Source organism: Chaetomium strumarium, assembly GCF_033439665.1.
Source record: "Chaetomium strumarium strain CBS 333.67 chromosome Unknown B0T15scaffold_1, whole genome shotgun sequence".
Classification (NCBI taxonomy): Eukaryota; Fungi; Ascomycota; class Sordariomycetes; order Sordariales; family Chaetomiaceae; genus Chaetomium; species Chaetomium strumarium.
In genome coordinates this window covers 2,001,012-2,028,587 of record NW_026944429.1, presented here as the reverse complement: position 1 = coordinate 2,028,587, position 27,576 = coordinate 2,001,012, and the positions used below count along the sequence as shown (strand labels likewise).

The following is a 27,576-nucleotide window of genomic DNA, read 5'->3' as shown; positions in this document are numbered from 1 at the left end:
CAAGGATGCACCGTTGACGTTAGCTAAGCCTTCGCCTAGGGTCTGGCGGCAAGGGGCTCTCTCGCCCAGAAGCAACCACATCGGGTGCATGCTGTCAGCTGCCGGGCGGCTGGCCGAAGACTGGCGAAGGCAGAAGGACTCTCATGAACTTGAAGTCCAAGTTGATCCGTTTGGAAAAGGACGGTTTGATTGAGGACAGAAGCTCAGAGTAACGAGTTTTAACAGTCAACCAACTGGAGGAATAAACCGGTCAGTCGCTTTTCACTCAGTGCCATATCAGCCTTTGCACTGAGGCAGTATTCGATCGATATTGAAGTTGTGTTTACCATTCGTATCAAAAGATTCAGGTCGAAATTCCCCGCTGACTTACACACAGCGAAAGGCACGGTGTTCAAGCCAAGCCTGTGAAGGCAGCTTGCGCAATGTACCAGCTCGTCAACACAGACGTGTTCAATTATCCTCGACATGACATCTTTGTCTTGGACATCCTGCCTGTCTCGACCGGTTTTGCAGCAACAGCTTCAGACCAGACACTCAGTCTCTTTGACCCCCTGAGACTGAGCCAAGGGCCGGTGAAGAGGCTCCGGACAGACCATGGGAATCTTACTGCTGCGAAGGTGTACGACGCCGCCAACTCGATCATCTGCTCGACAGGAGAGAATGGTACCGTCTCCGTTTGGGACCTGCGCCTCGACCCTGGGAGGGCTCAGGCACTGCAAATAGGGGGTGAGGTTCCAGTTATCAGTCGTTGCCGTCCTCGGCACATATGTTAATAATGCATGAGAGACGTAGGGAACCAGTCAAGTCTATTGTCACTGGCATGCTCAAATGAGACCAACGCCATTGCTGCGGGAACAGAGTTAGCCGACCACCAAGCATCCATCATCATCTGGTCCGTCTTCAATCCTGAGTTCCTCACGTCTCACAACTGGTAAGCTCCATAGTGTTTGCTGACAAGACAACATAACTTAGGGACCTCCGTTCCCCTTCCATTCCCAGGACCCAATTCAACGAAGTCCACTCCGACGACATCACCGAGGTAAACTCCCTGCCCTTCTACTCCCCACCCCCACCCCTTTCTCATCCCCTTTCTTACCATTTTCCCCCAAGGAACTAACCCGTCCGTCTATTTTATTTTACAGCTAACATACCACCCCACAAACCCATCCCTCCTCCTCTCAGGCTCGACCGACGGCCTGGTGAACATCACCGACACCTCGATAGCCGACGAGGACGAGGCCGTGCAGCAGACCTTCAACCACGGCTCGGTGCACCGCGCCGGCTTCCTCAACGAGACGGAGGTCTTCGCGGCCTCGCACGACGAGAAGTTCGCGCTCTACGACATGGCCGAGCAGACACACACCGGCGCGGCCACCGTTGACTTCGGCGACGTGCGGACGCTGCTGGGGTGTCAGTACCTTGCTGCCGTGGCGCCCAAGCTGGGGGGCATGGGCGCTGTGGTGGGTGTTGGGACGCACGAGTAAGTTTTTGCCCTTTGTTTCCCGATGAGAGCATCCATACTGTTTGGTGAGTGGCGGCATGCTGATGGTAGAAAATTATAGCCAGGATATGTTCCAGTTGTTTCACCTGGCAAAGGGCACTGGAGGTTGGGTGTTGGATAGGGAGACGGTTGTTGGATTGCCTGGGGCGCACGAGTCGGAGTTGGTCAGGAGTTTCTGCTTCTATGACGAGCAGCAACTTGTGTTTACTGCCGGGGAGGATGGGTGTGTCAAAGCTTGGAGGCCCGGGAACTAGACAAGAGCGAAAATTGGAGGCCTTTCGAGGCAGCCGCGGACCCAATCATAGAGCAAGTGCCTATGGTCGCTCCAGCATATGAGAGCGGCGGCCGCGCCGATGCTTCACTTAAGATTGAGCCCGGCTTGGTAAAGTCCACACCGTGCCTCTTACCTAACCCGGCTATACCAACATGCTATAGGCTGGGTTTGGCCAGCTGTGAAACCGCCATCGATCTGTTGACATGACCGTCCTGCATTAGAACCTGTCCTCCTTTTGACCAACACCAATACGAACCCCTATTCCATTACGCTAACCGATGCCGAATCGCGCCACAACCGGAACGAGCCACTCACTGCAGGTTCTCAATAACCAAAGCCGAAGCGCCGCCACCGCCATTGCAGATACCCGCGACGCCAATCTTGGCCTTCTTTTCCCGCAGCACGGACGTTAAAGTCGTGACAATGCGGGCGCCCGAGGCACCTAGCGGGTGGCCGATAGCGACCGAGCCACCGAACACATTGACCCTCTCCGGGTCAAGGTTGAGCAGCTTGATGTTGGCCAACGCGACTACCGAGAAAGCCTCGTTGATCTCGTAGTACTCAACATCCTTCTCCGTCAAGCCGGCGTGCTTGATGGCCTTGGGGATGGCGAGCGCCGGAGCAGTGGTGAAGCGAGGCGGATCCCGCGCCGCATCGGCCCAACCCAGGATCTTGGCCAGCGGCTTAATGCCCAGTTCCTTGAGTTTGGCCTCGGAAACGAGCACTACGGCAGCAGCGCCGTCGTTGATGGGAGCCGCGTTGGCAGCCGTGACGGTGCCGCCGTTGGGGATGAAGACGGGACGGACCGTCTTCAGCTTGTCGATGTTAAGGTTCTTCACCTCCTCATCCCGATCGATATTGATGGGAGGCTTGCCCCGGCCGCCGGGAACCTCAATAGGTGCAATCTCGGTGAAGAGGCCAGCCTCCGTTGAGGCCTGGGCCTTCTGATATGTCTTGATGGCGTACTCGTCTTGCATCTCGCGGGTCAGGCCGTGCTCCTGGCTGCAGAGCTCGCCCTGCATTCCCATGAGCTCCTTTTCGCCGTAGGCATCTCGGAGCCCATCCTTCTGCACGCCGTCAACGAGCGAGGCGTCGCCGTACTTGGCACCGGTGCGGAGGTTCGGGAGGTAGTGTGGTGTGTTGGACATGCTCTCCGTGCCGCCGGCGACGACAATGGACGCATTGCCAGTCATAATGGTCTGGGCACCGAGGATGATGGCCTTCATGCCAGACGCACACACCTTGTTGACCGTTGTGCAGACGACAGCCTCTGAGAGTCCAGCACCAAGGGCACACTGTCGGGCAGGAGCCTGGCCGAGACTGCGTGGAGGAGACTGTCAGGATACATCCGAATGAGAGAAGGATGGACAGGACCACCTACTTGGCCGACAGAACATTGCCAAAGAACACCTCTTCCACATCCTCGGGCTTGATCTGGGGGACACGCTCAACGGCAGCTGTTGGTGTCGTTTTGTCAGCAGACCGCCTTTGTTGGGGGTTAGCTCCTGATTCTTACCCTTGATCGCGTGTGAGCCCAACTGGGTTGCGCTGAGGCTGGAGAGGCTTCCGAGGAAGCTCCCTACTGGAGTCCTCGCGGCGGAGACGATGTAAACAGGAGGAAGGTTGGCCATCTTGACGATCTGTGACAGTAACCCAGGGCTTCTGGAACAACAGTTGGGAACTTGGGTTTGTCGGTGTGTGGCGGGGAATTTAAACGATGGTTGAGCCAGGGGACCAGTGCCGATAAGATATGCCCCTCGCCGAGAACAGGGGTCCGTTCTTCCCGTTTAGGAAGGGCATGCCGACCAGCGGACGTGCATCGGAGATTCGGGGCACTGCCTCTTTTGTGGCGAGTGCGCCGACCCCTGAGTTCGCGCCACAACAGCTCTGGGCCTAAATTTCTGGCGCAGTCTTACATCACCCAGTGCAGCACGCGACGCGACGGAAAAGCGATATCTGGGTCCATCACAAGACGAATCACAGATCCCGCCAGCAACCATGGATGACGATCTATATGACGAGTTCGGAAACTTCATAGGCGAAGAAGCCGAAGCTTCAGAAGAAGAATCGCAACATGGCGTAGATGTGGGCAATTATGCCTACGATGACGAATACCCAGAGGCGGCCGCGGAAGCCCCCGTTGAGGATCGCATGGACGTCGACGGTATGCCGCCGCTCAGATTCAATGTGCCGTATGATCGCAGCTAACCCTACAACCAGACGAAGGGCCTTCCAACGCCGTAGTCCTCCATGAAGACAAGCAATATTACCCCACCGCTGCCCAGGTGTACGGCGAGGAGGTCGAGACATTGGTGCAAGAGGAAGATGCGCAACCGCTGACACAACCCATAATTGCCCCCATCGAGCAGAAGAAGTTCAACATCGAGGAGGCCGACCTACCCCCAGTCTATTTCGATCGCAGTTTCATGACTGATCTCATGAACTACCCGGAACAGATTAGGAACATTGCTCTGGCCGGACATCTACATCACGGCAAAACGGCGTTTATGGACATGCTTGTTCTCGAGACGCACGCCATCACAGACAGGTTGGAAAAGCGGACAGGGAAAAGGCGTGATGAGCAGCTCAGATACACCGATGTCCATGTTATTGAACGGGACCGGGGGGTGTCGATCAAGGCCGCGCCTATGAGCCTGGTTCTCCCCAGCACCAAGGGGAAGTCGCATCTTCTTAACATCATCGACACTCCCGGCCACGTGGACTTTGTTGACGAGGTCGCCGCATCCTTGCGGCTGGTTGATGGCGTGTGCCTGGTGGTCGATGTGATAGAGGGAGTGCAGGTCAACACCGAGCAGATCATCAAGCACGCCGTTCTCGAAGATATCCCCCTCACACTGATCATCAACAAATTGGATCGGTTGATATTGGAGCTGAAACTGCCGCCTTCCGATGCGTATTTCAAGCTGAAGCACGTTGTGGAGGAGGTGAACACCGTTATTGAGAACACGATTCCTGGACGGGGCGAGGAGAAGAGAATAAGTCCCGAAAAGGGCAATGTTCTCTTTGCCTGCACTTCCATGGGGTGGTGCTTCACATTGCGGTCGTTCGCCAAGATGTACTCGGACAGCTTCGGCGGAGTCAACGTTGATGAGTTCGCTCGGCGCTTGTGGGGCGATGTTTATTTCAACCCCCAAAAACGCAACTTTACGAGGAAGAAGATCGAGGAGGGATCAAAGAGGTCTTTCGTCAACTTTGTCCTGGAGCCGATATACAAGCTCTTCTCCCACACGATCAGCGATAGCCCGGAAGACCTGAAGCAAACATTGGGGAAACTGGGGATCGAACTCAAGCCATCTCAGTACAAGGCAGATCCGAAAGTCCTACTGAAACTGGCGTGCGAACAATTCTTCGGTAAGTCAAGTCCTTCTCTCATGGACCTATTTCTCACACATTGACTTGATATTTAGGGCCATCAACCGGGTTCGTGGATATGGTCTGCCAGCATATCCCCTCACCTGCCGAAGCCGCCGAGAAGAAGATCGGGCAGTACTATACCGGTCCTCTCGACACCAAAGTTGCAGAGTCAATGAAGAAATGTGATCAAAACGGGCCACTAGTTGTCTACGTGACCAAACTGTTTAACACCGCCGATGCCAAGAGTTTCTACTCATTCGGACGCGTTATGAGCGGCATTGCACGACCAGGAACAGAAGTTCGAGTTCTTGGTGAGAGTTACTCACTGGACGACGAAGAAGACATGGTGTTGGCGAAGATATCGGACGTTTTCATCGCTGAAACGCGATACAACATCCCGACGGACGGCGTGCCGGCAGGCAACTGGGTTCTTCTGGGAGGCGTCGACAATTCGATCGTTAAGACGGCCACCATTGTGGATAAGAAGTTTGAAAGCGACGAAGATGCCTACATCTTCAAGCCGCTAACCCACTTTACCGACTCCGTCGTCAAGGTCGCCGTCGAGCCCATCAACCCGTCTGAGCTACCTAAGATGCTTGATGGTATCAGAAAGATCAACAAGAGCTACCCCCTAATCACCACCAAAGTGGAGGAGTCCGGCGAGCACATCATCCTAGGGACCGGCGAACTGTACATGGACTGCGTGTTGCATGACCTTCGGCGGCTTTACGCTGACATGGAAGTCCGGGTGTCGGACCCAGTCGTCCGGTTCTGCGAAACGGTCCAAGACATGTCGGAAACCGGCTGCTATGCCATCACGCCTAACAAAAAGAATATCATCACCATAGCGGCGGAGCCGCTGGATGACGGGATTGCAAAAGACATCGAATCGGGGGCGGTGAAGATCCGGGACCCTCCACGGAAAACTGCCAAGTTCTTCGAAGAGAAGTACGGATGGGACATGCTCGCGGCCAGAAGCATCTGGGCGTTTGGTCCCGACGATATGGGGCCGAACATCCTACAGGATGACACACTGCCGGCCGAGGTGAGTTCCGGGGTGCATCTTCCGCACCAGGGATGGCACTGTTGGGGCCACGGCTTCCGCGGGTCGCCGGAACCAGGCTGTCGTGTGTAACCAGAATGCTAACGGACCGTGCAGGTTGACAAGAAGCGGTTAATGACGGTAAAAGAGTCCATCAAGCAGGGATTCAGCTGGGCAACCCGAGAAGGCCCACTATGTGAAGAACGTGAGTTACCTTGACCGCAGCTGCTGCTTCCGAGTTGAGCTGTGTTGCTGCAAACTGGGAGCGTCATCGGAGCAACCTGCCATGCGAGATTGTAGTGGGTTGCACGACAAGCAGCCCGCCTGCCTATTGTGATCGCATTAGGAAGCTAAACCCGTGGAATTGGCGCCGTTGTTGAACCAACAACCCCGTTTAGCACAAATCAGATTCTTGTAGTGCGTCCAGCTAACCACCCTCTTTCCCGCAGCCATACGCAACGCCAAGTTCCGACTCATCGACGTCCAGCTGGCACAAGAAGCCATCTTCCGTGGCGGTGGGCAAATCATCCCGACCGCTCGTCGCGCATGCTACGCTGCCTTCCTGGCGGCCGGCCCCCGGCTTATGGAACCCGTGTATTCGGTCTCTGCAACATGTCGTGATGACGCCCGTAGCCACCTCTACAACATCCTAGCCCGGCGACGCGGCCATGTGCTCTTCGACGGTCCCATCGCGGGGACACCACTTCACCGGGTCAACGGCCTCATGCCGGTCATCGACGGCTTCGGCTTTGAGACGGACCTGAGGATCCATACCGAGGGCAAAGCCATGGTGAGCCTGGTGTTTGACCGATGGAATATCGTGCCGGGCGATCCGCTCGACAGGGAGATGGTCACGCGGAACTTGCAGATGGCGGCGCCGCTGGCAACGGCGAGGGATTTCATGCTGAAGACGAGGAAGAGGAAGGGACTGAGCGATGACGTCAGCGCGGAGAAGTTCTTGGAGCCAGATCTGTACAAGCAGTTGGTGGCGAATGGCACTTTCGTGGAGAGGTGATTGAGTGGTCGACATCGGTGTTGGAGGCGTTACTGTACCGTGTACCGGGAAAGGGGCTATAGGTTCTACAGATGGCTACTTTAGACCATGACAGTCGTGGATATCTTGAATCAGGCATCTGTGCGTCTCATGGCACACTCTCGTCGGCGTATCACCTCAGCATCAGCTGCACCTCAGGTCATCTCAGTCGGTCTTTGGGGAAGGGACTGGTTTCAGCGTCCGCCTGCAATACTTTGTGGTTGTGGCCAGCCCGGACAATACGCAGTAGTAGCTCACCCGTTTTAGTGCACTCGCCTACTTTGACTATCTTGACTTTACGGCCTTAAAGGGTTCGGCTTATTTCTTACTGGCTCAGACTTACATGTAGGTCGCTGCTATTTATTGTGCAGCTCTAGGCTGCATGGGCGAACCAGGAAGAGAGGGGAACGTTCAGAAACACCACCACCATGTTTCTGCATCCCACCCTTATCTCTCTGCCTTCCCTCTTTGTTGGCGCCGTTGCAACTCTGTGGCGTGCGTGTGGTGTCGGATGTGAGCAGTTATGTCTCAGAGAGACTGACAAGGAGGGACCTAGGTATGTACGACACAAAACTCGTGGGGAACCGGTAGGTACTCTCTCGGTTTGGGCCTGCTGTTGGCTACGCGGATGGGGGTCCGGTTGAGACAAGCAATGCATTTTGGGGCTACAGCGGATCAGATACGGGGGAAAATGGAACCGCAATATGACGTTCCGTGGTGCGGCTTTTTTGCTGTTTGGAATGCCGGCAGCGATTCTCATAAAACATCATATGATATGGTCGAGTGGGCTCTAGTGTCTCTGTAGGAGGTCTCCAAGGTCCGTCGGGTGACTGCGGTTTGGGAAGAATAAGAAGAACGATAGTTAATGAGCCAAAAACCTCTTCATGTACGCCTCAGCCTGTTCATGGCGGATAATCAAGGTGATAACCATCGAGTAGAGTTGGAAGAAGAGTTCATTGCTCTCGCACTCCGTACACAGTACGCCATGCGCCTGTACCTAGGAATCTAGACGACCGGGAACATCCGTGTCCGTTTCAGCGATCCGGTGAGTTGGTTGCCCCAGAAATACGTAGCCTCATCTTCAAGTTCGGCTCCGCTGTCATGGGTCCTGGGCAGACCGGCGACAGAGCGGGACTGCGGAATTTGAGGTCGAACAGGCGTTCAACGTTCGCTGTCGGAGCTCGGCGAGATGCGCATGCGTTCGTGTTGTATGTAGTACCAGTACAGTAAGCAGCTAAGGAATAAGAGATACAGTAAGCATCTAAGGAAAAAAAAAATCAAGTGACGGGACTCCGGGATATTTCAGCTCAGGGCAACATGGGGGCTAAAGAAAGAACACTGGATAGACATGTGTAAGATTATGCACTGCAAAGCATCTCGGTAGTTGCGCAGATGAACTACCCATATGCGACGACTGTGATACGGCACATACTATTCTTATACAACACCCATATATTCATGCCATACACAATAGGCACTACCTGGTGGACTTACTACTACTCTGTCAGTGTCTGTGTACTACTCACCGAGCCGGTACCGTACCCAGGCACGCCAGGGCGCGAGGCTTCAATACCTTAGTACTCCGTACCTGGACATGTAGCATTCATCCCTCACCATCATCAACGATGAGAAACAACAAGTGTCTCGCCTAAAATAGGACTCCTCGCGTGATGGTTCGAGGTGATCGTCGGAATGTGTTTGAAGGGGTAGACAGTTGCCTGAAACATATTGCACAGTAAAGGGAGTACGGTCTGTCATTCAACATCACATCCCAATGCTAGATCCCAGCCTATTTGGCCAGCTGTCAAAGTTTATCGTTTCTCCCCAAGTAACGTTATGCCCTTGCATTGTATGACGCGGCATTTTCCAAGATAACGTCGTAGATTGATAACTTATGATTATAATGCGCCCGACTCTCATCATCAATCTCATCTCTACCCTGGGCTAGCACGCGATTGCCGCGAGGTATCCCGGCGGACGGGACGTTACACTGTCCAAGGTTTCCGTCCCATCCCCTGCATGCGGGAGGGAAAGAGAACCAGCCGAGCCAGGGGACTGTCCCGAGTGGGTGGGTGCGCATCCCCCAGACCAAGAGCCAGTTCACCGAGATTGTCCCACCAATCACATTCGGGCCCCGCCTAGCCGAGCTCATCCTCCTGCATGTGCTTGACGCGTGGTGATGGGGTCCGAACGACAGTCCTGAATAAGTTGAACTACGGCCACACTCGGGGTGCATACATAGTGTTGAGTACTCCGGCCCAGAGCGTTCAGCTTGTCATCCGTGTGCTCTGAGTATTCCTTCGCTAGCGTGATCAAGCAATCTGTCCGGTGTCTGGAGTCCTGGATTCGGAGAGCTGACGCAGCAACGTGCTTTCACCACTACTCAGACGCAGGTCTCGAGCATCTTGTCCACCATGCGCTGGAGGGTGTCGTTCTCCAGAGCGGCGGCGACTCGCTCCTTGTCGCCTAGCTGCTTATTGACTTGGTCGTCTTGAGCGTGCGATCCGACCTTCATCCTGACATCCACACGGTAGTTGGGCGGCAGTGTCTGCTCGAGCCTGCACCGCACGGCCAGGCCGATGACGGTTGCGAGGGAGCAGTGGTTGATGGTCGGAGTGAGCTCGACAAGGACCGTCACTAAGGAATCCAGCCCCGTGACCTCGGCGGGCGAGGGACTCAAGTGAATGTCTGGGAGTCTCACGACAGACAACTGGCCCAGTGTATGGGGATGCTCGGGATCCGATATGGTAGAGATGAGATCTATGGGAAGTCAGCAGCCTACTCCATATTCTCGACCTTGCACCGTGAGGAGGGAAAGAGGAAGTAATAGTAGATGGTCCTGGGGCAGTGAAGGATACGTTGGAGGGGCCGTACACACCATAGATATCCTGCTCATCCATGGGCTCTTCCCCAGCGTCGTCTTCTTCGTCCGATGACGAACTAGAACCGTAAGGCCAAGAATGCTTGGGATAGACAATGCTGTCGCATTTCGAATCGGGTCCGTGCCTTGCGGCAGTCCCCTTTCGGCTCCTGCTAGGGAGCTGAGAGACACTCAGAATTGTGGGGTTGGCGTTGTCAAGATCCCTCTCCATCTTTGGGTAATTTCTTTGAACAGTCAGGGGGTTCACGAGGGCTGGGGTTGAACCGCAAAGCGGGCGTAGGTGGTTAATCCTGCAGTGTGAGAGGTAGATCCCGGCCCCGGCTTCAATATTCAATGCGATGTGAAGTCGGAGCGGTTCGTCGACAAAAGCACTTGAAGATGGTTGACACTTGCTCCTAGAGCTGGCCAAGTTGATTCTACACAAGTTCGCACGCCCGCCTATGGCTTATTCATCATTTGGCGGGCGGTTGCGCTACCTAGCCCCACTTTACCAACGCTCGGTGTCGAAGGTTGACGCTGGTGGGACCGGTAGGTCAGCCGGGATTTCTCGCCCAAGCCCGGACCGCAACGCTGCCCCAACCCGAATTCTGTTACCTACCTCCTCATACCCCTCAGACTCTGGTCGCAAAGAGTGACCAGGTGTGTATGCAGCACACGGACGGCTCCATTTGCCTTCGTCATTCGCCGCTTATTTGTTCATAGAGGTATAGCTACCGGCCTCTCGTGCCTACTTTTTGCATCCGAGACATCCAATGATGTCGGCAAGATACCGAATACACCGCGTGGGCCTTCTACCGGGCCTGCCGAATGGAAGCCACAGAGAACACCAGCATGCATTGTGTTGTGGAAGGAAAGGCTTGGCAGCCTTTGTTTTCGGGTACCTATTGAGCCATCCCATGTCCAAGGTTGATTGATGAATGACGCAGCGCCTTCCGGACTTGTTTCTACAATAGGTTTGGGAGATTGAGGCAACAGAACTTAGAGGAGACTTCCGATCCGTGATCTCCAACCTTAAATCATCGCATTGCGGGAAGCAGGCCTTGTGCCTGCATCTGGTGCGGCATGACGGGCCTTGTCTTCTTTGAGCGAACTCCGCCTGGCTTATGTCCTAGGGTTTAGTGTAAATGGAACCGAAGGTTTGGAAAGCATCACAACCTGAAGAGCCTATGCAATCCATCCGTCTGTGCACCTTAGACATCGCCTTGCGGTCAGATGAGTCGCTTTTACATACACATTCTGCGGACAATGTCCATTGACGGTGTATCCCTCCTCGGACCATTCGAACGCCTCCTCACTCGGTCCAGCAGCGGCTCTTCTCGGCAACCCCGCTCGACTGCCTCGATGCCAAAAAATCGCTGACAATGGAAGCGGAATAGCCAGACGCCACCGGATGCCCTCGGCACGCAGCGGTACGATCATTTCGAGTCCCGGCCTGTGAGACATCAAGTGGACGCATGTGATAAGAACCCATTGCAGTTTTCCATACATGTAGTTATTGTACAGTACATAGTATTCCGTACATACTACGCACCGAGGACAGCTATGGGCGGCTATGGGCGGGGCGATAGTGCGGACAGGACACCTTCCTGGGCCTTCCATTCTTGGCATCGCGTGCTGCGTGAAAACGCCATCACTTCCCGGAAATGCGTGGATGCAAAGCTGTTGACGAAAGATGTTGCATCGGGGCAGGGAGCAGTTCGGGAGGAGCATGGTTTCCGGGGCGCGGGATCGATCCGCACAACCACCTTTGCTTGGTCCAGACCGAGGAGCCGATCGAGAAGGTCGCAATGCTCAGTTCGACCAGGATTCCACAGCCAATGCCGTTTGGGGAGAACAGGGTCAAGTCCACCCTCCCTATCTCCCTAGTCCAAGAAGAGGACGAGCAGGATGAGCGATGATCTTGTCAGGGTGGGAATGGATCCATTTGGTGTTCGCCAGGCACAGTAGTGTAGTGTAGGGCATTGTTTCCCATCAGAGGCGTTAGCCTCCAACTTTGACTAACGTTTGAGAAGATGCTGGCAGTGTGTTTCAGCACAGTGATGCATCAAGAAGCGCGCCAGAGGCAAGCGACGAAGCACTGCACATGTGCGTAGACGAGACATGGGAAATATTCCCTCAAGGTATCGGTACTCTCCAGGTGTTGATGCGGCAACCCCCTGCACTCACCCATTCGTCGGGATCTGGCTTTCACACACTTTTACTCCGTAGCGCCTTTCCCAATGAGTTTTCGACTGCAGTCAACACAGGGCACCAGGCTTGCAGTAGCTAGGGTCTAGTAGTCGGCACTTCGGCGCGTTTCTATGCTGCCAAAGGTGGGTGCGAGAAGCGGTCAAGGTGTCTCTAGAGTCTTGACAATAGCCAATGTGTATAGGATCCTAGGGTATTCAACGGCGCCGCTCATGCTTTTAACGTTTTGTCGGACATGCCTCGTGCACAGTACAGTGATGCATGCCCGATATCCCACATGGACCTGGGCAACGAGAGGTTGAAGCATCTGTGCTGCCACCCTGCCACCCCTTCATCAGCCCTGGTCATGCTACACGGCAATTATGTATGTACTGTATGTACCGTACCTTCTATCAGGATACTACTACTAGTAGTAGTATGCTCCATACATAGAAATATCCATGGGAAACTCTACATAGAGAATACACATGGAGATAGTACTCTACACGGACATCTCGGTTTCTTAAACATGTCCGTACAATACACATCTCCAATTACCCTCTCACTACCTTATGTAGTAAGATATCTGCAGTCTTCGGCGGCATGGAATACTGTGTGGAATCGGAGCATTCATGACAGCATGGAGCTTCGCTGGATGATATTCCACTGTTGTACATATCCGTCGGTCCATGTTTGCCATCGCCGTGTAATAAAGAGCGGAGGGCAAACCGCAAAACCCCGGTCACAGTCTCCCATGCTTTTTTATCCAGGAAGCCGCAGCGGAAGGTGGGCGGCGATGTCAAGCCCGGGCATCCTTTGTCCTTCTCCCAGCGAGCACCCCACCGTCACTTTCACCACCCCTCCTTCGACCGGGGGGAGCCCACTGATTGCCCTGTCCCACCATCCCTGTCCTCCCTGGCGCTGGCAGCCTCCTCAATCACAAGCGCGTGTGTTTGCCTCGATGTGTTCTCCAAACACTCCCCTCCATCCACCGGCCCGGTAAAATTGGGATAGAATATGGGGTACTAGTATCTACGGATACTTTACCTACACCACATACACAGCATATACAGCATACGGGATCCCAGCGCGCTATGCGAATCTGCCGTTACTAAGTAGTAGTACTTGTCAATGCGAGATACATAGCGACGTTATTGTCAATACTTAATAAGACGACGACAACTACCTACTAATACCTTGGTAGCCTTGCTCTTCACAGTCATCCAACTTCGTATGTATACGTAGGTAAGGTACCAAGTCTCCATCAACAACGGAAGTCCGTCAGATCCGTGCAGGCTCCTGTTGCTGATCGGACGAGCGCCGAGTCAACTGGAGCAAGGTTGCCCCTTCGTTTATTAGCGGTGCCTGGGCCACTCGCATTCATTAGCTCGTGCCCGCCGACCGGGGCAGATCCAGCAGATCCAGTCTGGCCACGCGCTGGCTAAAACCCTCTGCACGTCCACACTGGCCTGACGTTGTCTCACTGGCTGATCCCCTCTGCGCCTACACTGCCGCAACGCTCGACGACAGCGTCTCCGTCTGCGCATCATCAACCCCGCCAGTAGTGAGAGATAGAGAAGAGGGCTACTTGAAAACCTGCATCAACATCGCCGGTCCGATTGAATGCGACCCATGACCTGAATGTCGACGAGCTTTCATCTCTCATCCGCGCGCCGCCGTGAGCGCCCGTGCAAGCCGCAGCCTTCAATATGTCCAACGATCCCACAGCACGCAGGCTGCTCCCGCAAACTTCGCAGATGAACAGCTTCTCCTTTGCGCCGCAAGCCTACCAACAGCCCCCGCGTGAAACGCAAAAAAGTGCGACTACCATCAAACTTCCTCCCGCCCAGCTTCTTGCTATTTCGATGCTGACTGGGGCTTCTTACTTAGATTATGTGTTTGTTGACGAGCACAACCGCCACAAGCGGCTGAAGGGTATGGGCCACATCTGCCCTCACCTTATAATATCCCCAAGTGCCATGCTGACCTTGGGTGCACAGTGATGAGAGCATGTGAGGGTTGTCGAAGGAGGAAAATCAAATGCGATGCAGCAACGACGAACACATGGCCCTGCTCCGCATGTATCCGTCTGAAGCTGCACTGTGTTCGTCCGAACGGATTCGATGGGTCTGACTCCCAAGTCTACGAACCATCTCGATCTCAGTTTGAGAGTACGCAAGTTCCGGACAGCTTCAGGCCGCAGTTATCGCTTCAGGACCAGCAGCTTCCTGCTCATGCGCCAAAGCCGGGACCCGTCTACGCGCAACAGACATCCTACCAAGATGCCTCGGGCCTTTTCCACCCGGTTCAGTACGGGGATCCGCAGCCTGTGCCTCACGACCTTCAATACGCCCCCGTACACCATCACCCTGCTGGCATCGTCGACCAGCACTACACGACGCAGCCCCACTCGTTTCCGACTCCTCCGCTACAACACGCTCCCAACCCCGCGTCTCCTGCAGACACGTTCCAATCTGAGTACGGGCAGCAGGACCTGGCGGATCTCCTGGGTTCGCTGAAGGTCAATGAGGCGGGGACGGCGCCCTACCTCAACAGCAAGATGCGGTCCACCAGAGACGAGGAGCCGGCATTGGAAGGAGACGAGTACGAAACCCCGCTGCCCCCGCTAACGACAGGCCCGGGCTCCAAGATCCGTATTCCGCCAGAGCTGATGCCGGACGACGACACGGTTCTTCACTATCTCGATCTGTATTTTGTCAATGCTCATCCGTACGTGCCGGTCTTGGACAAGGCGTACTTCTACCATCAGTGGCACAACAACAGGGAGTCCATCTCGCCGCTCCTTCTCGAAGCAATATTTGCCATTGCCGGCCGTCTGGCGGATGAACCTGCACAGGGCCAGCAATGGCTCGCACTCGCTACACGTATGATCGCGCCCGTCACCAATCAGCCACCTGATTTTTGGCAGCTGACGTTTGTTTACAGGGCATGCCGACTCGTTCATGGATGTGCCAAGACTGAGTACGCTCCAGGCACTGATGATCCTGCTGAAGGCGAGGGAGTCAGCGCCTAAGAAGGGCTACTACTACAGGTCGTGGATGAGCATCGTGCAGTGTGTTCAGTTGGGCAAGGATCTGGGGTTGGACGAACACTTCGCCGAACACCAGGCCGGCAAATCTTGCGGCGCAAGCCAGGCGGAGTGTGGACTGAAGACGAGGATCTGGCAAACTCTATTTGTGGTTGAGTTGATGGTTGGCTCCCCGCAGGGTAAGGAATAGCGCGGCGGGGCACGAGACTGGGAGAATCACACGCTGACGAGCGGAGCAGGACGGACCGATTTCCAGATCGAAGAAGAGTCTGTCGATTTCAACGTCCCGAGGCCACTGCCGAACGCTGACGAGTCCGAGTACCTCGTCTCCCGGAACTTCACCTATTTCGCCAAAGTAGTCCGCGCTGTTGGCCGGATGGCGAGAACCTATGGGCGGCTGAAGAAAAGCAAGGACTGGGGGGTGGACCCCGAGTTCCTCCAGCTCGACCCGGCTCTGAATGCCTGGTTAGCCGGACTCCCCGCGGACTTGACCGTCAGCTATCCTGCGGATGGGTCGCCGCCCTGGTTGCCGTCTGCCTTCGTCGGCAACCTCCACTCGTATTACTACCTAACGATCATCCTATACAACAGGCCGCAACTAGCAGTCCTTTCGCCATCAGGGCCGGGCGGACAATGGAAACGGCACATGATGGTGTCGTACAACGCGGCCAAGATGACGTGCAGGCTCCAGGAGGCAGTGATGAGCCAGTTCGGACTAAACGGGCTCCAGTGTATGCAGCGGGGGATCAATTTCACCATCTATGTGATCTTGGGCTGCATTGTCCTACATCTAGTGCGTACACTTACTTGCACTTCCCACCAAGAGGATGTCCTCGGGGTTGCTGACTCCTTGCTGCTAGGTTGCGATAACCTCACCGGATCCAGACCTGAACTCGGAAGCCCGGGAGTACTTTACGCGCCACATGAGGATCCTGGAGAAGTGCATGTCGGCGTGGCCCATGCCCGACATGCAGAAGCAGATCGACTCGGTCCGGGAGGCCTTCTCAGCCGATATCAGGAAGCCGTTCGTCCTGAAGCCGAGCTTCCCCTACGGTAGCCCGCACTCGGCAACACACCCTAGCCCGCCTGGTCGACAGCTGGACACGCAGATACCGCACTCGCAAGTTAGTAGTTACACCAACCACCATCCCCTCACGCCTGTCTCGGCCGGCCCACTGGATAGCAAGGATGATTCGCCTGTCGTGCAAACGCTAACCACGATGGCATCCGCCCGTCACGTGTCTCAGGCCTCGGGCGTGACGCAGACGTTACCACCGGCCGAGGCGCCCGCCTGGAACCCGTCGCGAATCTTTGAGTGAGTGACGTTCCGTACTCCAAGCGGAATGATGAATAAAACAGATCTCCTAACAGCCCATGCAGCCAGTGGAACACGTCGTTTGGCGCGCCACAGATCCATTCATCGCCGTCGTCGGAAACGGCCCAACCCAGCTCCCTGGGCCCCGGCTCCTCCGTGCCCCTGACAGCGCCGATGCTGCACGACAGTTACGCCGCGCAGGGCCAGTATCGGACAGGATCGCAGATGCCGGCCGCGCAGTACCCGACCGCGCCCGTGCAGACCTTCGTTACCCCCGCGATGTGGCAGGAATCCGTGGCGAGCGTCTACGAGGGCGGGCTCAAGCGCGCGTGGGATTATGATGGACACGGGCACATGCCCGTGAAACGCCATTGACGAAAAGAAGCTAAGGTCCGCCCTTCTTGAAGACCACGGCCATTGTGGAGAATCTCTCTCCTTCCCTTTTTTGGATTCTCCCCGATCCCTTCCTCTTCCTCCAGTTACCCGGATTCGAAACAGCTCGCTTTGTGTTGATGCTTTACGGGGCGACGACTCTTTTGCATATTACGGGGGCCGTGCTCTCTCTTGTGGCGGGTTCCCCTGGGAGATTGGAATCACGGGCATCAAAAAAAGAAATTTGGCCGGGATGTATCGCATTTTGTAGGCGGTGGGTGTCGGCAAAGACATTCGACGGGACAGGGAACGTTCCGGGGTTGGAGATATCCAGGACGGCGTTTTTGGATTTCGAAGGGGCGAAAAGGCCGGGAAATGGAAGGCGGAATCTTCTTTGTTTTGGTCGTTGGATCTGGGGAAAGAACGGAACATTTGAACTTTCTTATCACATTGTATTACTATTTCTACCTGTTACTAACAGGCGGGCAGCGGACTCTTGGAAAAGGCAAAATGAAGGCGAGGTTGGCCGGTTCACATGCAGCACAGATTGTCGAAGACGTGCGTTCGCCTTGAGTAGCAGCATGATGCCCTCTGATGGAGAAAGGAGTACGTAGTACATTTAGGTATGCCTCCGTTATGATGCTCATCCACCTTGTCTCGGAGAACTAGGTACAGCACCTACTCCGTAGAACCTGGTCGATGCTACTAGCTAACATTCGGGTAGGTATGATCATCTGGTTAGGTATTAGCATCAAGCTATCAGTAGCAAGACGGACTTGGAATTATAAGTACTCCCGGCACTCCATTGTTAAGACATCAATTTTATCCCTGCCCCAATTTTATCGCGGCTGCACCCACGTGCTCTCGCATGCTCAAGAGAGAGGCCAATAGCCTCTTCCCCAAGACCTTGGCGCCGGGAGGCTGAACGGGACTCGCCGTACCTTATCTGGCTCGCCGAAAAAGTGGCAAACCTACAACTTGGGAAAATGAGAGTCTATAAAACTAGCCGAGGAAGCGATAATGAGAGACGGCTCTCTGGTCGCCTGCAGGCTCTCGTTGCCCGCCTCACAGGAAGGAGAGACCATACTCCCATCGCCCGACTCTAAATCTTAGCCATTGTGGAGCAGAAGGCTCGGGAGACTGAGGCTTGGATTAAGCAACTACCTATCTAAGGTTCCATCCTCAACATAGGTACGCAGGAACAATGGGTGTCAGAGACCGCTGGTCACCACCCAGCCTGACCTGGGATTCCATCTCCCAATGGAAGGTCACCCAGAGGCTCTGGAACACGGTCAGGGAGACATGGTACTTGGGCTTCACCTCGTTTGGCGGGCCGCCGGTGCACTTCAAGATTGTACGTCTTACCTTCTATACGATTTGGCATTCCCCCTTCCCCCTGGAGTTAGCGCAGAAGCTGACGAGACTTTGCGGTCTAGTTCCATGACAAGTTCGTCAACAAGGTGCAATGGATCGACGAGCAGGTGGTGAGTCTGGCAGCCATCCTTATCTTCTTCTTTTTACGTTGCGTGAGGAAAGGGGGAACAGCTGGCTGAACTGGGGCCCACGGGCTACTAGTATCAAGAGCTCTTCAGCGTCTGCCAGGCCTTCTCGGGCCCGGGCAGCACCAAGATGCTGTACTGCATCAACCTGATTCACGACGGGTTCTTGGCAGCCGTGCTGGGCTTTCTTATCTGGAGGTGAGTTCCTTTTCGCTCTCTTTTTTCCTTTTTTTCTTCTTCCTTTCTTTGCCCCCTTTTTCGGTCACCGGTGCTAATAGTATCTACCGATCAGTTTGCCTGCCGGCTTGGGAATGTTCGGCCTGGCCGTTGGCGTTTCCAACATCGGCGAGACTCTCCCCCGTGCCGTGTACGCGCTGCTGTCCGGGCTGAATGCTGCCACGGTCGGCATCATCGCCCTTGCGGCCGTACAGCTGGCGCAGAAGGCCATCACCGACAAGCTCACGCGGCTGTTGGTGTTCCTGGGGGCTGCGGCGGGCTTGCTGTACAATGCGCTGTGGTACTTCCCGCTGCTGATGATGGTTGCTGGCATCATCACCGTCATCTACGACTTCCGCTGGCTCCACGGTCCGGTGAGGTGGGTGGTACGGCTGCTGAAGAAGGCACGGGGAAGGGGTAACAGGGTGGGGAGGGACGAACCCGAAGCCCAGCAGCAGCGCGAGGGGGATGGGGAGGAGGAGGAGGAGGTCGAGCTCTCCCATCGACCGGCATCAACAACATCCACATCTGAACCACCGACTAGCGCTCGGCCGCAATCCAGCAAATCCACCCGGCAACGCCTGCCCCTGACTACCCAAGACACCGCCACCACCACCACCACCAATAACCGCGTTCGAGAGCAAGAAGAAGCAGCACCGCCCGCTTCGCCCTCGGACCAGCAGCGCACCGTCCCCGCATCCCACCAACTCGAAGCTCCGCACCTAACCTGGAAGTGGGGGCTGACCATCATCGCGCTGTTCCTCGCGTCCTTCACAGCCATCATGATCGCCCGCGGCCTGCTCTCGCGCAACGACGCCGGCAACACGGAACAGCAATCCCAATCGGTCTTCCTCTACCGCGTCTTCGCCAACTTCTACCTCGCCGGCACCATCATCTTCGGCGGCGGGCCCGTCGTCATCCCGCTGCTGCGCGAGTACATCGTGGCCGAGGGCTGGGTGTCGCCGCGCGACTTCCTGATCGGCCTCGCGCTGGTCCAGGGCTTCCCCGGTCCCAACTTCAATTTCGCCGTGTACCTGGGCGCCCTGGCCGCCAGCGGGAGGGGCGCCTCGCCCGCGCTGGGCGCCGTGCTCGGCTACGTCGGCATGTTCGCGCCCGGCCTGGTGACGGTTCACGGCACCGTCGGGGTGTGGGGCGCCATCAGGGGCTGGCGGTGGGTGAGGAGCGCGCTGAGGGGCATCAATGCCGCGGCCGTGGGGCTGATCTATACGGCCGTGTATCGGCTGTGGCAGATTGGCTGGATCGATGAGGGGTTTCAGAGGGGGACGAGCCTGGCGGATGATCCGTGGTGGGTTGTCGTGACGGCGTCGAGCTATGTGGGCGGGTGCTGGTTTGGTGTCAGTCCGCCCGTGGCGATTGTGTTGGGTGCCGCGTTGGGGTTGGTGAGGTACGGGGTTGTCGGGTAAGGTACCGTAGGTAGGTAGGTCGTTTGTCGAAAGAATGGTAAGATATGTGCAGAGAATTTTATTTTATCAGGTTTGATACCTAAGGTAGGTAGGCATCCTGACTCGAAGCCCATCAGACATTGTAATGTAATGCACATGTTACAAATACACTGAGGACACCTACTACCTTACGCAGAGATAACCAGCCACCCACCCTGCGGAAGAGAACGGACGCCCCTGGTACTGAGTGAGCCCTTGCCAGCCTTATTTCCCCTTCTCCCCTTGAACCTGACCCGCCGCACTACCCCTCCGCGCAATCCCCTCCTTCACCTCCCTCCACACCCACCCATTCTTCACCTTCTTATCCCCGTCCTCCTGGACATTGAACTCCCCGACGGCCTTGAACCGCCACCACCTCCTCTTGGCCTCCAGCAGCGACGTATCTCGCACGTAGTTGACGATGCCGAACCGCCGCCTGGCCGGCCGCAGGTCCGACAGCACCATGGAACTCACGCGCGGCTTCCCGATCAGGCTCATGGTCGTCACGTCCAGGCGCGTGTTGGGCGGCGCCGTGCGCGCGAAGCGCTCCAGGATGGCGCGCGACCAGCGGGCGTACGGCGGCAGGTGCATGTGGATGGCCGCCACGAAGGGTGACGTGCTCCACGCCACGTAGACGGCTGGGATCACGCCGCAGAGGGCGACTGTTGAAGTGTGTTAGAGAGAAAAAAAAAAAAAAAAAAAAAAAAAAAAGCGGGGGGCCGGGGGGCCCGGGGGCAAGAGAAGAGAAGGGAAGGGAGAGAAGGGGGGCTTTAACATACCGCCTGCTGTCTTGACCAGAGGCTCGCCCGCAGCTATGTACGCTGGCGTCATGATCATGTCGAAGAAGCCGAAGAGAAAGAGGGTCGTCACTTTCAGACAGGCGAGGAATGTGGTTTCTGTCGGCATGCTAGTGAGTACCCATGCACATGTTGTCTGAAGTGACCCTCCCCAGTCCCGCCGAGGTTTTTACACTCACTACCTGTGCCAGCGTGGTAGATAATCAGTCGTTCCGGGTAGGCTGTATGGACCAAGTCAAGGGCCCGTATGATTAGCACTCAGCATCCCACCCGATTCAATGCCGCTATCATCATCCTCACCAGCTTTGCCCCCACCGGACGCCGTCCCTTGTGTCCCCTCCTCACCCGGCTCCGTTGCGTCTTCTCGGCCCGCAGATCTCCGGAAGGAACCCGTTGAAAAGGCAGTCCTTCCGACCTGTGGACTCGCATATGGCGAGCTAAACCCGCCCAACCGAAGAAGCAGCGAACGACATGGCCTCCGAGCTGGCGATAATGACGGTCTGTGTGTTGAACAGTCGACAGCAAGAGTGTATCTCCTCACTGTTTGTGTCGGTGTTATAACTTTCTCCAGCATGGCGGAACCCCGCCGTAAGCGGCAGCTAAAGCCCCAACATCGTGAGGATTTCAACGGGGCTTGCATTGTGATGAGTTAAGTTACCACGAGATATTGTCATCTCATGCCGGGTTGTGAGAGCTCAAGCTGTGATTGCTCCTGGTGGTTCGTGGAGGAAGTTGCACGCCAAGACTTCAACATTCAGTTCTCGACTGCATGCTGAATCGCTGTTTGTTTAGATACAGTGTGGTCCGAGCTTTCTCGCCCTGACAGGAGTTAGGTCGCCTCCCTCTAACGATGACCTTCCTTAGCAACACAAACTTCTTGTCAGTGAAGCAACAAAGGCCTATCTAGGCCACTGATATCATAAACATCTCCATAGAGAGAATTTTCTTGCATTTTCCGATGTTTGTTTATGCCCCTTTGTTATGCGTTGAACATGGTAAGCTTTGGTGGGATTTTGGGAGTGTGAATTTATGGGCGCTCAGCTTATAAGCTACGGTATGCGGTCCCATCAACCGATGCAAGCGAGGGTAAAAAAAAGCAATGATGGAAAAGACTGCTAGAAAATGACAGGAGGCGACGAAGATCATACCAGCTCTCCATAATCCCCTCCTTCTGTGCCTGCGCCACCCCCCCCCCCCCCTTAACCCTCTCTCCCCCCCTTCCTTCTTGATGCTTCCGATCGCCGCTACGCCCCTGCGCCCCTGTGTTGCATACAGTCGATTCAGTCACCTTGCCAGTGTAGTACCTGCCACGAAGCTGGGTGTACAATTTCGTCTCAAGCTTCCATCGTCACGTCCGCCGTATCCTCCTGCGACGGACGGATATCAATCTGCTTCCACTTCTGGAACTCATTGTTGACCTTCTGCACCTCCTCATGGCTGAGCCCCTTCATCCACGCATTATTGGTAACCGTCGTCTCCTTCATCTTCTCGGCCCGCATCTCGCGCCGGAAAGCCTGCTTCTCTTCATACTCTGCTTCTTCTTCTTGACCGGCCTGCCCAGCAGCGGCATTGTTGTAAATGAAGTAGTCCGACGTGCCCTTCTCGAAAACCATCTTGGACGAGTTCAGGCAGATCCTGACCACTAAGCCCTCGTGGATCACCAGCGGCTTGGGCGTGTACTCTCCCTCGGAGGAGTCCTTAACATCCGAGGGCAGATTTCGCTCAAGCAACACCTTCTGCAGCCGCGACCTGACGATGCCCTCGGTGTGCTCGACGCGCATGTACGACGAGATGTAGTACTGCCACTGCTGGATGCGCTCCATCTCATCCATGTAGAATGTCGTTTCATCCTTCTGCAGCCAGCGGACTGTTGCTTCTTTTTTGTTGGGGTACTAAGAGAGGAGGGTAGTTGTTAGCACTGAGGTGTTGACGGGAACACAAAATTCAACAGCCACGTACCCATGCAATGACAAACATCTCGCCGTCTTTGATGCACTTCTCGGCGAACTTGCGCATGCTGATCTCGTTCTGGAAGCTTGTCTCGGTCTGCTGCCGACTCTCCAGAAACGCCTTGACGAGCTCCTTGGTCTTCTCACCCTTGGCATCCGGGTTGTTGCAGCTTAGCGCGAGTCGGCATAGCGTCTTGAGCAAGTCCTGGATCGTGTAAAGCTTCCAGCCTTTCTGGAGGTAATAGTGCCGCAGAACGTCCTGGTAGCGGTTCTCGTCGATGTCGCCGTTGATGAAATCCTCGATGAGCTCAACCGTCTTGGGCCAGAACGTGGTCGGATCATCGCTGTCAAAGTAGTTCATGCCTTCGTGGACGAGACCCAAGATCTTAGCCGGCTTCTCCGCCTTCTCCCGCCGTATCTCCTCGAGCACGCTGTCTTTGCTCAGCTTGACGTCCTCAAGCCGCTTGAACAGCGTCTGGAAGATGGTGAAGAAGACGTAGATGTTCTGGTTGCAGTAGAAGTTGTACCAAGAACGGGCGAACGGCGCATCCGCCTTCAGTTCGCCGTCCACATCAACTAGGCTGGATCCCTTACCACCTCTGCTCTTCTGGACGATGATCGGGCCGGGTACGGTGGGCAGCCAGCGGCCATTGGACACCTCTGGGACTGAAGAGTCCTCCGGTGCATCCGGCATCTCTTCCTCGTTCGCCGATCCGACCTCTGGCGTGGTTTCTTTGCTGCCGGATGCCGCGCTGCCCTCTTTCTGGCCACGGCTTCGGCTGCCGTTGCGGCCGGGGTCCAGTACGCCGCGGAGCAGGTCCGACTTCTTGCCGTTGCGACGCGTACGCCCGTTGGTGAGCTCAATCGGCGTCGGATCATCCTCGTCTTCCTCTGCCGAGTCCTGGTCAATGTCGGCAAGCTTTTCCGCAACCTTATCCTCTGGGAGATCGAAGAATGCCGGGATAAAAGTCTCGAAGAACTCCAGGATCCGCCTCCTCTCCTGCGCATTGTGCTGGCCGCCGATGGTCGCAAAAATGGCCATGAAGCGGAGCAGGTCCAAGAGGAGGTCCTCGTCCTGGAATAGATACGCAAACTGGTAGCGAGGGGTCTTGCCCTTAGCAATGCGGATCCGCCGCTGTTCCTCGTGCTTCGTCTTGATCACGTCGACAAGATGCTTTGCCGCGAGGCTGCGCTTATCGTTGCTCTTAACCTGGATGCCCATGTGGTCCAGACTCTTCAGGTGCATCGCCTCGGTTTGGCTCTGCCAGACCTTTTCCCACTCCCGCTGAGTGAACCGCCATTCTTCGTCTTTCTGCTTCAAGCGTGCCATGACGACGGGCACGACAGTGAAAGGGCTCCTAAACATATCATTGGCAACTTCGCAGCCCTTCTCCGGGCCGTAGATCTTCTTAAGAACTCTCTTGTAGATGGACGTGCTCTGTCCGCCAAGACCGGCCGGCATCTTGAAGTTTGGCCGCTCCGAGGCAGGTAGCGACAGCATCTGCTGCGCGATCGGCTCGAGCAGCTGGATGCACTTTTGGTTCGCTTCGATGAAGAAATCATAATCGTGGCGTTCCTCCTCGATACGGTGGAGGCTCTCCTCGTAAGCGTTCTTGCGATGGGCGACAAAGCCCGAGTCCTCCGAGGCCCAGGTCGGGTGCGACGCCCATTCGTCGTTGAGCACTGACTGGCAAAGTTCATCGCGGCCCGTGCAGGGCTTGAGGCGCTCGCGCTTAGGCAGCAACCGGTAGCTGGGACCGAACCCGCGGCAATTGCTGAGGGAGACCCTACCCGTCGGCGGCTCGGGCTGATTTTCAATGATATCCTCGCTAGTATCCTGCCGGATCAAGCTCTTCAGAGCGTTTAGAAGCTCGGGATTGCCACCCATGAACTGGTTCGCCTTGTAGAGCAGGACCTCCTTGGTAATCAAGTCCTGGTTCCACAGGTTGAGAAGTTTCAGAAACTCAGTAGTAGCCGTCCGGTTGCCGATGTGCTTCTTCACCTTTTCGAAGAAGGCAAGGTCGTCCTGGGTTGACACGGCCAGCGGCGTAGGCGCGAGTGGCACCGGCATGACGGGCACCAAAGTCGGCTCGACCCAGGCGCTCTCGGCAGTATTCGGTTTGTGCGTCAGCTTGGCACGCTTGTTGGTAGGCTGCGCGGCGGAAAGCGTTCCTCGCAACGACGACATTTGCGGTTGATCCGGAGTGGCTTGAGCGGGGACAGGAGGTGCCTTTTCTGTGCGTCTCTTCTTGCTTTCTTTGCTTGCGCTTGCCGGCGGGGCGAAATTGCCGACCGGAGGCATCTTGGGACCGTCGCGAGCTGGGTGACCAGGTTGCGGCGTGGGTGTGGTGACTGCCATGGACATGCCCTCCTCGGGGCGCTGACCAGCTGAGCGGGTTTGCGCCGCCGACTCGGGAAGGAACTGCTTGAAATCTTCAAGAAGATCGGGCGCCGTGTGGAACAGGCTGGTGACCTGCGAATACACGTCCTGTATGGGCTTTTGCTCGCGTTGGTATGTCTGGAGGATTTCGAGGAATTGCTTGTAGATTTCGGGTTTATCCTGGAAGCGGTTCTGGGTCGCAGTTAGCAGGTGTTTTGAGTGAGTCGATGGCACAAAAAAGTCTCCACCAAAACATGTCCGCCACATCCGTTCCTTTGAAAGTTCGGATAGAAGTACAACGGGCCAAATTACAAAGAGCAAAACGGAGGGGCCTGCTTGCCTTGATCTTGTTGACATAGCTGATCGCGTGGTTGAACTCCACCGGGCCGCGCTTCTCCAAACTAGCCTGCTGAGCAGCGCTGCTGCTTGCGCTGGGCGCGCCGGCAGCTGCTGGTGTAGGTGTATGGGCGCTGCGCGGTGCAGGAGCGTGGTTCATCGGGGTGCCGGCTTGAGCGGCCGGTACCGACCTCTGTTGAATCGGACTGGTGCCGTCAAACGTAGCAACCTGGGTCGATCCGGAGAAACCCGACGGGCCGCTCTGCGCCGGCACGCTAAACGTCGCTTCCGGACTCTCAACACTGTGGGCGAGCGGTGGCTGCCATGCAGCTCTCGTGTTCATGAATCCTTGCGCAGGACCAGTTGCCGGCTGCGCCGTCTCGTGTTGACCCGCTCGGCTAGCCCCGATCGAGTGGATAGTCGAGCCCGATGGCGTTGTCACACGGATGCTGTTGGGGTTGTTCTCGAGTCCGCACTCGATACGATACCCAGGAGGCAGGAAGGTATTGAAGCCCTGAATGAGGTTCGGATGGCCGGCGAAGAGCTCGGAGACCCTGCTGATGACACCCGGCGTGTCGATACTAGCCCATGTTAGCAGCCTGGAGTAAGCTAGTCCGGCGGGTTACACCCACGTCTGGCTCTTGAAATCCTTCATAATGTCCAGGAACCTGTTATACACATCCGGCTGCTCATGGAACTGAACTTTGACTTGATCGAGGTAGCTCAGCGCATCCTGGAACACATGCAGATTAGCTCGGGTCCGATATGAAGGGCAGCGGCAGGTTCGCTAGCGGGTCACACACATTCAGTATCGGCTGCTGTCCTTGGGGCATCCCGCCAGGCCCAGAAGGTATAGGATGCGCGGGGCCCATACTGGAGCCGAAAGGCAATTGTTGCAATCCTCGTGGGCCGTCCTGCGGCATTGCCCGGTTGTTCTCCTGTTGAAGGGGACCACCAAAGATGGCGGGCCCGCCCGATCCGCCGAGAGGGTTCGTTCCGCTTGGGCCATGAGCCATTGGCGCGAAGAGCTGGTGAGGTAGCGCTGACGCGGTTCCTGGGCCGCTGTGTTGCTGCGGAGGCCGTGTTGATTCGTTGTGGAGCGACCCGCCGAAGCCAGGAGCCGGCGCCGAAGGTGCGCCAATGGGTAGGGACGGGCCTGAGCTTCCGTGGTTCGCCAGGAGGCCACCAGGGCCGGTAATCGAGTTCGATATTCGGGATGCGACGGGCTGGTGGATTGGAAGAGAGCCGGCGCTGCTGTGGTGGGGAGCGTTCGGCGGGTACGCTTCACGATGCTGGCGCTCGGCCTCTTCCCGTTCGTGGTCTCGATCTCTTTCGCGGTCCCGGTCGCGGTCGCGGTCGTGTTCCCGTCTTGCGATGTCATCCTGGTGGAGGGCGCGGTGACGTTGCTCATCGAGGTCGCGGTCTCGGTCGCGGTCAAAGCCGCTCCCGCCATGCAACGACTGGCTATTCATCTCGAGTGGCTGCTCGAAGCCTCTTTGAGATATTAATATCGCAGCACAACGGACAGAAATAACTACATGGTAGGTAGGGTGGAGGTGAGGGCTGGCCGGGAATTGGGGAGACGTCGGTGGGCGACAGCTCAGGAGCCAAGGAAGATGCCGACCGTAGGCGAGCTCGTACTTACAGCTGCGATTCGTCCTACTAGTAGTACTTTCATATGGTCCGTCGCAGCCTTTCGGTTGTACGTCGCCCCGGCTCGAGGCTGGAGATGCTGCCAGGGGGTTGCGACCCCAAGAGAGCGCAAGTATGCTGAGATTGAGAGAGCAAGACACCGAGAATTGGGATCGTGCGTGAGCAGTTGTGCTGTCCAAGGCTCAGCAGAGGGCGCAGATCTCTTCCCCTGGGTCGGGGAGATAAGATAAAGCGCGGGCGGCAAAACATCGGGTATTACGATAACTAGAACGATAACTAGAATGTGTATTCTGCCC

General features: G+C 56.1%; 9 protein-coding genes across 9 annotated transcripts; 5 read left to right on the top strand and 4 right to left on the bottom strand.

Annotated features, from left to right (window-relative positions):
* Positions 1-90: 90 nt before the first annotated feature.
* On the top strand, positions 91-1,986 carry B0T15DRAFT_19015 (WD40-repeat-containing domain protein). Its single transcript, XM_062862432.1, has 6 exons — positions 91-315; positions 383-726; positions 793-892; positions 973-1,039; positions 1,143-1,480; positions 1,563-1,986. Exons 2-6 carry the CDS (start codon positions 423-425, stop codon positions 1,753-1,755), a joined length of 1,002 nt encoding a protein of 333 aa, XP_062725727.1. The 5' UTR covers positions 91-315; positions 383-422; the 3' UTR covers positions 1,756-1,986.
* Positions 1,987-2,086: 100 nt separating this feature from the next.
* On the bottom strand, positions 2,087-3,491 carry B0T15DRAFT_425014 (Thiolase, N-terminal domain-containing protein; the record flags this gene model as incomplete). Its single annotated transcript, XM_062865627.1, has 3 exons — positions 3,292-3,491; positions 3,157-3,232; positions 2,087-3,095 (listed from the first exon to the last, which is right to left on the bottom strand). Exons 1-3 carry the CDS (start codon positions 3,404-3,406, stop codon positions 2,087-2,089), a joined length of 1,200 nt encoding a protein of 399 aa, XP_062725726.1. The 5' UTR covers positions 3,407-3,491.
* Positions 3,492-3,704: 213 nt separating this feature from the next.
* B0T15DRAFT_516943 (P-loop containing nucleoside triphosphate hydrolase protein) lies at positions 3,705-7,502 on the top strand. Its single transcript, XM_062868291.1, has 5 exons — positions 3,705-3,939; positions 3,996-5,147; positions 5,204-6,195; positions 6,310-6,397; positions 6,642-7,502. Exons 1-5 carry the CDS (start codon positions 3,774-3,776, stop codon positions 7,205-7,207), a joined length of 2,964 nt encoding a protein of 987 aa, XP_062725725.1. The 5' UTR covers positions 3,705-3,773; the 3' UTR covers positions 7,208-7,502.
* A 147-nt stretch (positions 7,503-7,649) lies between these two features.
* On the top strand, positions 7,650-8,606 carry B0T15DRAFT_516941 (uncharacterized protein). The gene has a single exon (XM_062868290.1). It carries the CDS (start codon positions 7,654-7,656, stop codon positions 7,867-7,869), a length of 216 nt encoding a protein of 71 aa, XP_062725724.1. The 5' UTR covers positions 7,650-7,653; the 3' UTR covers positions 7,870-8,606.
* Positions 8,607-9,382: 776 nt separating this feature from the next.
* B0T15DRAFT_18941 (uncharacterized protein) lies at positions 9,383-10,583 on the bottom strand. The gene is made up of 2 exons (XM_062862423.1): positions 10,104-10,583; positions 9,383-9,985 (listed from the first exon to the last, which is right to left on the bottom strand). Exons 1-2 carry the CDS (start codon positions 10,315-10,317, stop codon positions 9,609-9,611), a joined length of 591 nt encoding a protein of 196 aa, XP_062725723.1. The 5' UTR covers positions 10,318-10,583; the 3' UTR covers positions 9,383-9,608.
* A 3,091-nt stretch (positions 10,584-13,674) lies between these two features.
* B0T15DRAFT_18842 (uncharacterized protein) lies at positions 13,675-17,095 on the top strand. Its single transcript, XM_062862411.1, has 7 exons — positions 13,675-14,090; positions 14,163-14,207; positions 14,273-15,157; positions 15,219-15,500; positions 15,561-16,114; positions 16,182-16,636; positions 16,702-17,095. Exons 1-7 carry the CDS (start codon positions 13,982-13,984, stop codon positions 17,009-17,011), a joined length of 2,640 nt encoding a protein of 879 aa, XP_062725722.1. The 5' UTR covers positions 13,675-13,981; the 3' UTR covers positions 17,012-17,095.
* A 766-nt stretch (positions 17,096-17,861) lies between these two features.
* B0T15DRAFT_498132 (chromate transporter-domain-containing protein) lies at positions 17,862-20,211 on the top strand. Its single transcript, XM_062867305.1, has 4 exons — positions 17,862-18,362; positions 18,445-18,492; positions 18,584-18,705; positions 18,800-20,211. Exons 1-4 carry the CDS (start codon positions 18,213-18,215, stop codon positions 20,145-20,147), a joined length of 1,668 nt encoding a protein of 555 aa, XP_062725721.1. The 5' UTR covers positions 17,862-18,212; the 3' UTR covers positions 20,148-20,211.
* A 179-nt stretch (positions 20,212-20,390) lies between these two features.
* B0T15DRAFT_488640 (uncharacterized protein) lies at positions 20,391-21,071 on the bottom strand (the record flags this gene model as incomplete). The annotated part of the gene is made up of 2 exons (XM_062866529.1): positions 20,391-20,827; positions 20,945-21,071. 2 exons carry the CDS (start codon positions 21,069-21,071, stop codon positions 20,391-20,393), a joined length of 564 nt encoding a protein of 187 aa, XP_062725720.1.
* Positions 21,072-22,182: 1,111 nt separating this feature from the next.
* On the bottom strand, positions 22,183-27,421 carry B0T15DRAFT_498130 (SIN3-like protein). Its single transcript, XM_062867304.1, has 5 exons — positions 26,431-27,421; positions 26,260-26,360; positions 25,632-26,208; positions 22,922-25,483; positions 22,183-22,854 (listed from the first exon to the last, which is right to left on the bottom strand). Exons 1-5 carry the CDS (start codon positions 27,097-27,099, stop codon positions 22,297-22,299), a joined length of 4,467 nt encoding a protein of 1,488 aa, XP_062725719.1. The 5' UTR covers positions 27,100-27,421; the 3' UTR covers positions 22,183-22,296.
* Positions 27,422-27,576: the final 155 nt, after the last annotated feature.

Bases quoted from the DNA above. Each gene is read 5' to 3' on its own strand.
- B0T15DRAFT_19015 (XM_062862432.1), top strand. From the start codon at position 423: ATGTACCAGCTCGTCAACACAGACGTGTTCAATTATCCTCGACATGAC. The intron at 893-972 runs GTCCGTCTTCAA...AACATAACTTAG, and splicing joins CAAGCATCCATCATCATCTG to GGACCTCCGTTCCCCTTCCA. The intron at 1,040-1,142 runs GTAAACTCCCTG...TTTATTTTACAG, and splicing joins ACTCCGACGACATCACCGAG to CTAACATACCACCCCACAAA.
- B0T15DRAFT_516943 (XM_062868291.1), top strand. From the start codon at position 3,774: ATGGATGACGATCTATATGACGAGTTCGGAAACTTCATAGGCGAAGAA. The intron at 5,148-5,203 runs GTAAGTCAAGTC...CTTGATATTTAG, and splicing joins GGCGTGCGAACAATTCTTCG to GGCCATCAACCGGGTTCGTG. The intron at 6,398-6,641 runs GTGAGTTACCTT...TCTTTCCCGCAG, and splicing joins AGGCCCACTATGTGAAGAAC to CCATACGCAACGCCAAGTTC.
- B0T15DRAFT_516941 (XM_062868290.1), top strand. From the start codon at position 7,654: ATGTTTCTGCATCCCACCCTTATCTCTCTGCCTTCCCTCTTTGTTGGC.
- B0T15DRAFT_18941 (XM_062862423.1), bottom strand. From the start codon at position 10,317: ATGGAGAGGGATCTTGACAACGCCAACCCCACAATTCTGAGTGTCTCT. The intron at 9,986-10,103 runs GTGTGTACGGCC...GACTTCCCATAG, and splicing joins GGATGAGCAGGATATCTATG to ATCTCATCTCTACCATATCG.
- B0T15DRAFT_18842 (XM_062862411.1), top strand. From the start codon at position 13,982: ATGTCCAACGATCCCACAGCACGCAGGCTGCTCCCGCAAACTTCGCAG. The intron at 14,091-14,162 runs GTGCGACTACCA...CTTCTTACTTAG, and splicing joins CCCGCGTGAAACGCAAAAAA to ATTATGTGTTTGTTGACGAG. The intron at 16,115-16,181 runs GTGCGTACACTT...CCTTGCTGCTAG, and splicing joins GCTGCATTGTCCTACATCTA to GTTGCGATAACCTCACCGGA.
- B0T15DRAFT_498132 (XM_062867305.1), top strand. From the start codon at position 18,213: ATGGGTGTCAGAGACCGCTGGTCACCACCCAGCCTGACCTGGGATTCC. The intron at 18,363-18,444 runs GTACGTCTTACC...TTTGCGGTCTAG, and splicing joins CGCCGGTGCACTTCAAGATT to TTCCATGACAAGTTCGTCAA. The intron at 18,706-18,799 runs GTGAGTTCCTTT...TCTACCGATCAG, and splicing joins CTGGGCTTTCTTATCTGGAG to TTTGCCTGCCGGCTTGGGAA.
- B0T15DRAFT_498130 (XM_062867304.1), bottom strand. From the start codon at position 27,099: ATGAATAGCCAGTCGTTGCATGGCGGGAGCGGCTTTGACCGCGACCGA. The intron at 26,209-26,259 runs GTGGGTGTAACC...AACATGGGCTAG, and splicing joins AAGGATTTCAAGAGCCAGAC to TATCGACACGCCGGGTGTCA. The intron at 25,484-25,631 runs GCAAGCAGGCCC...ACTGCGACCCAG, and splicing joins GCTATGTCAACAAGATCAAG to AACCGCTTCCAGGATAAACC.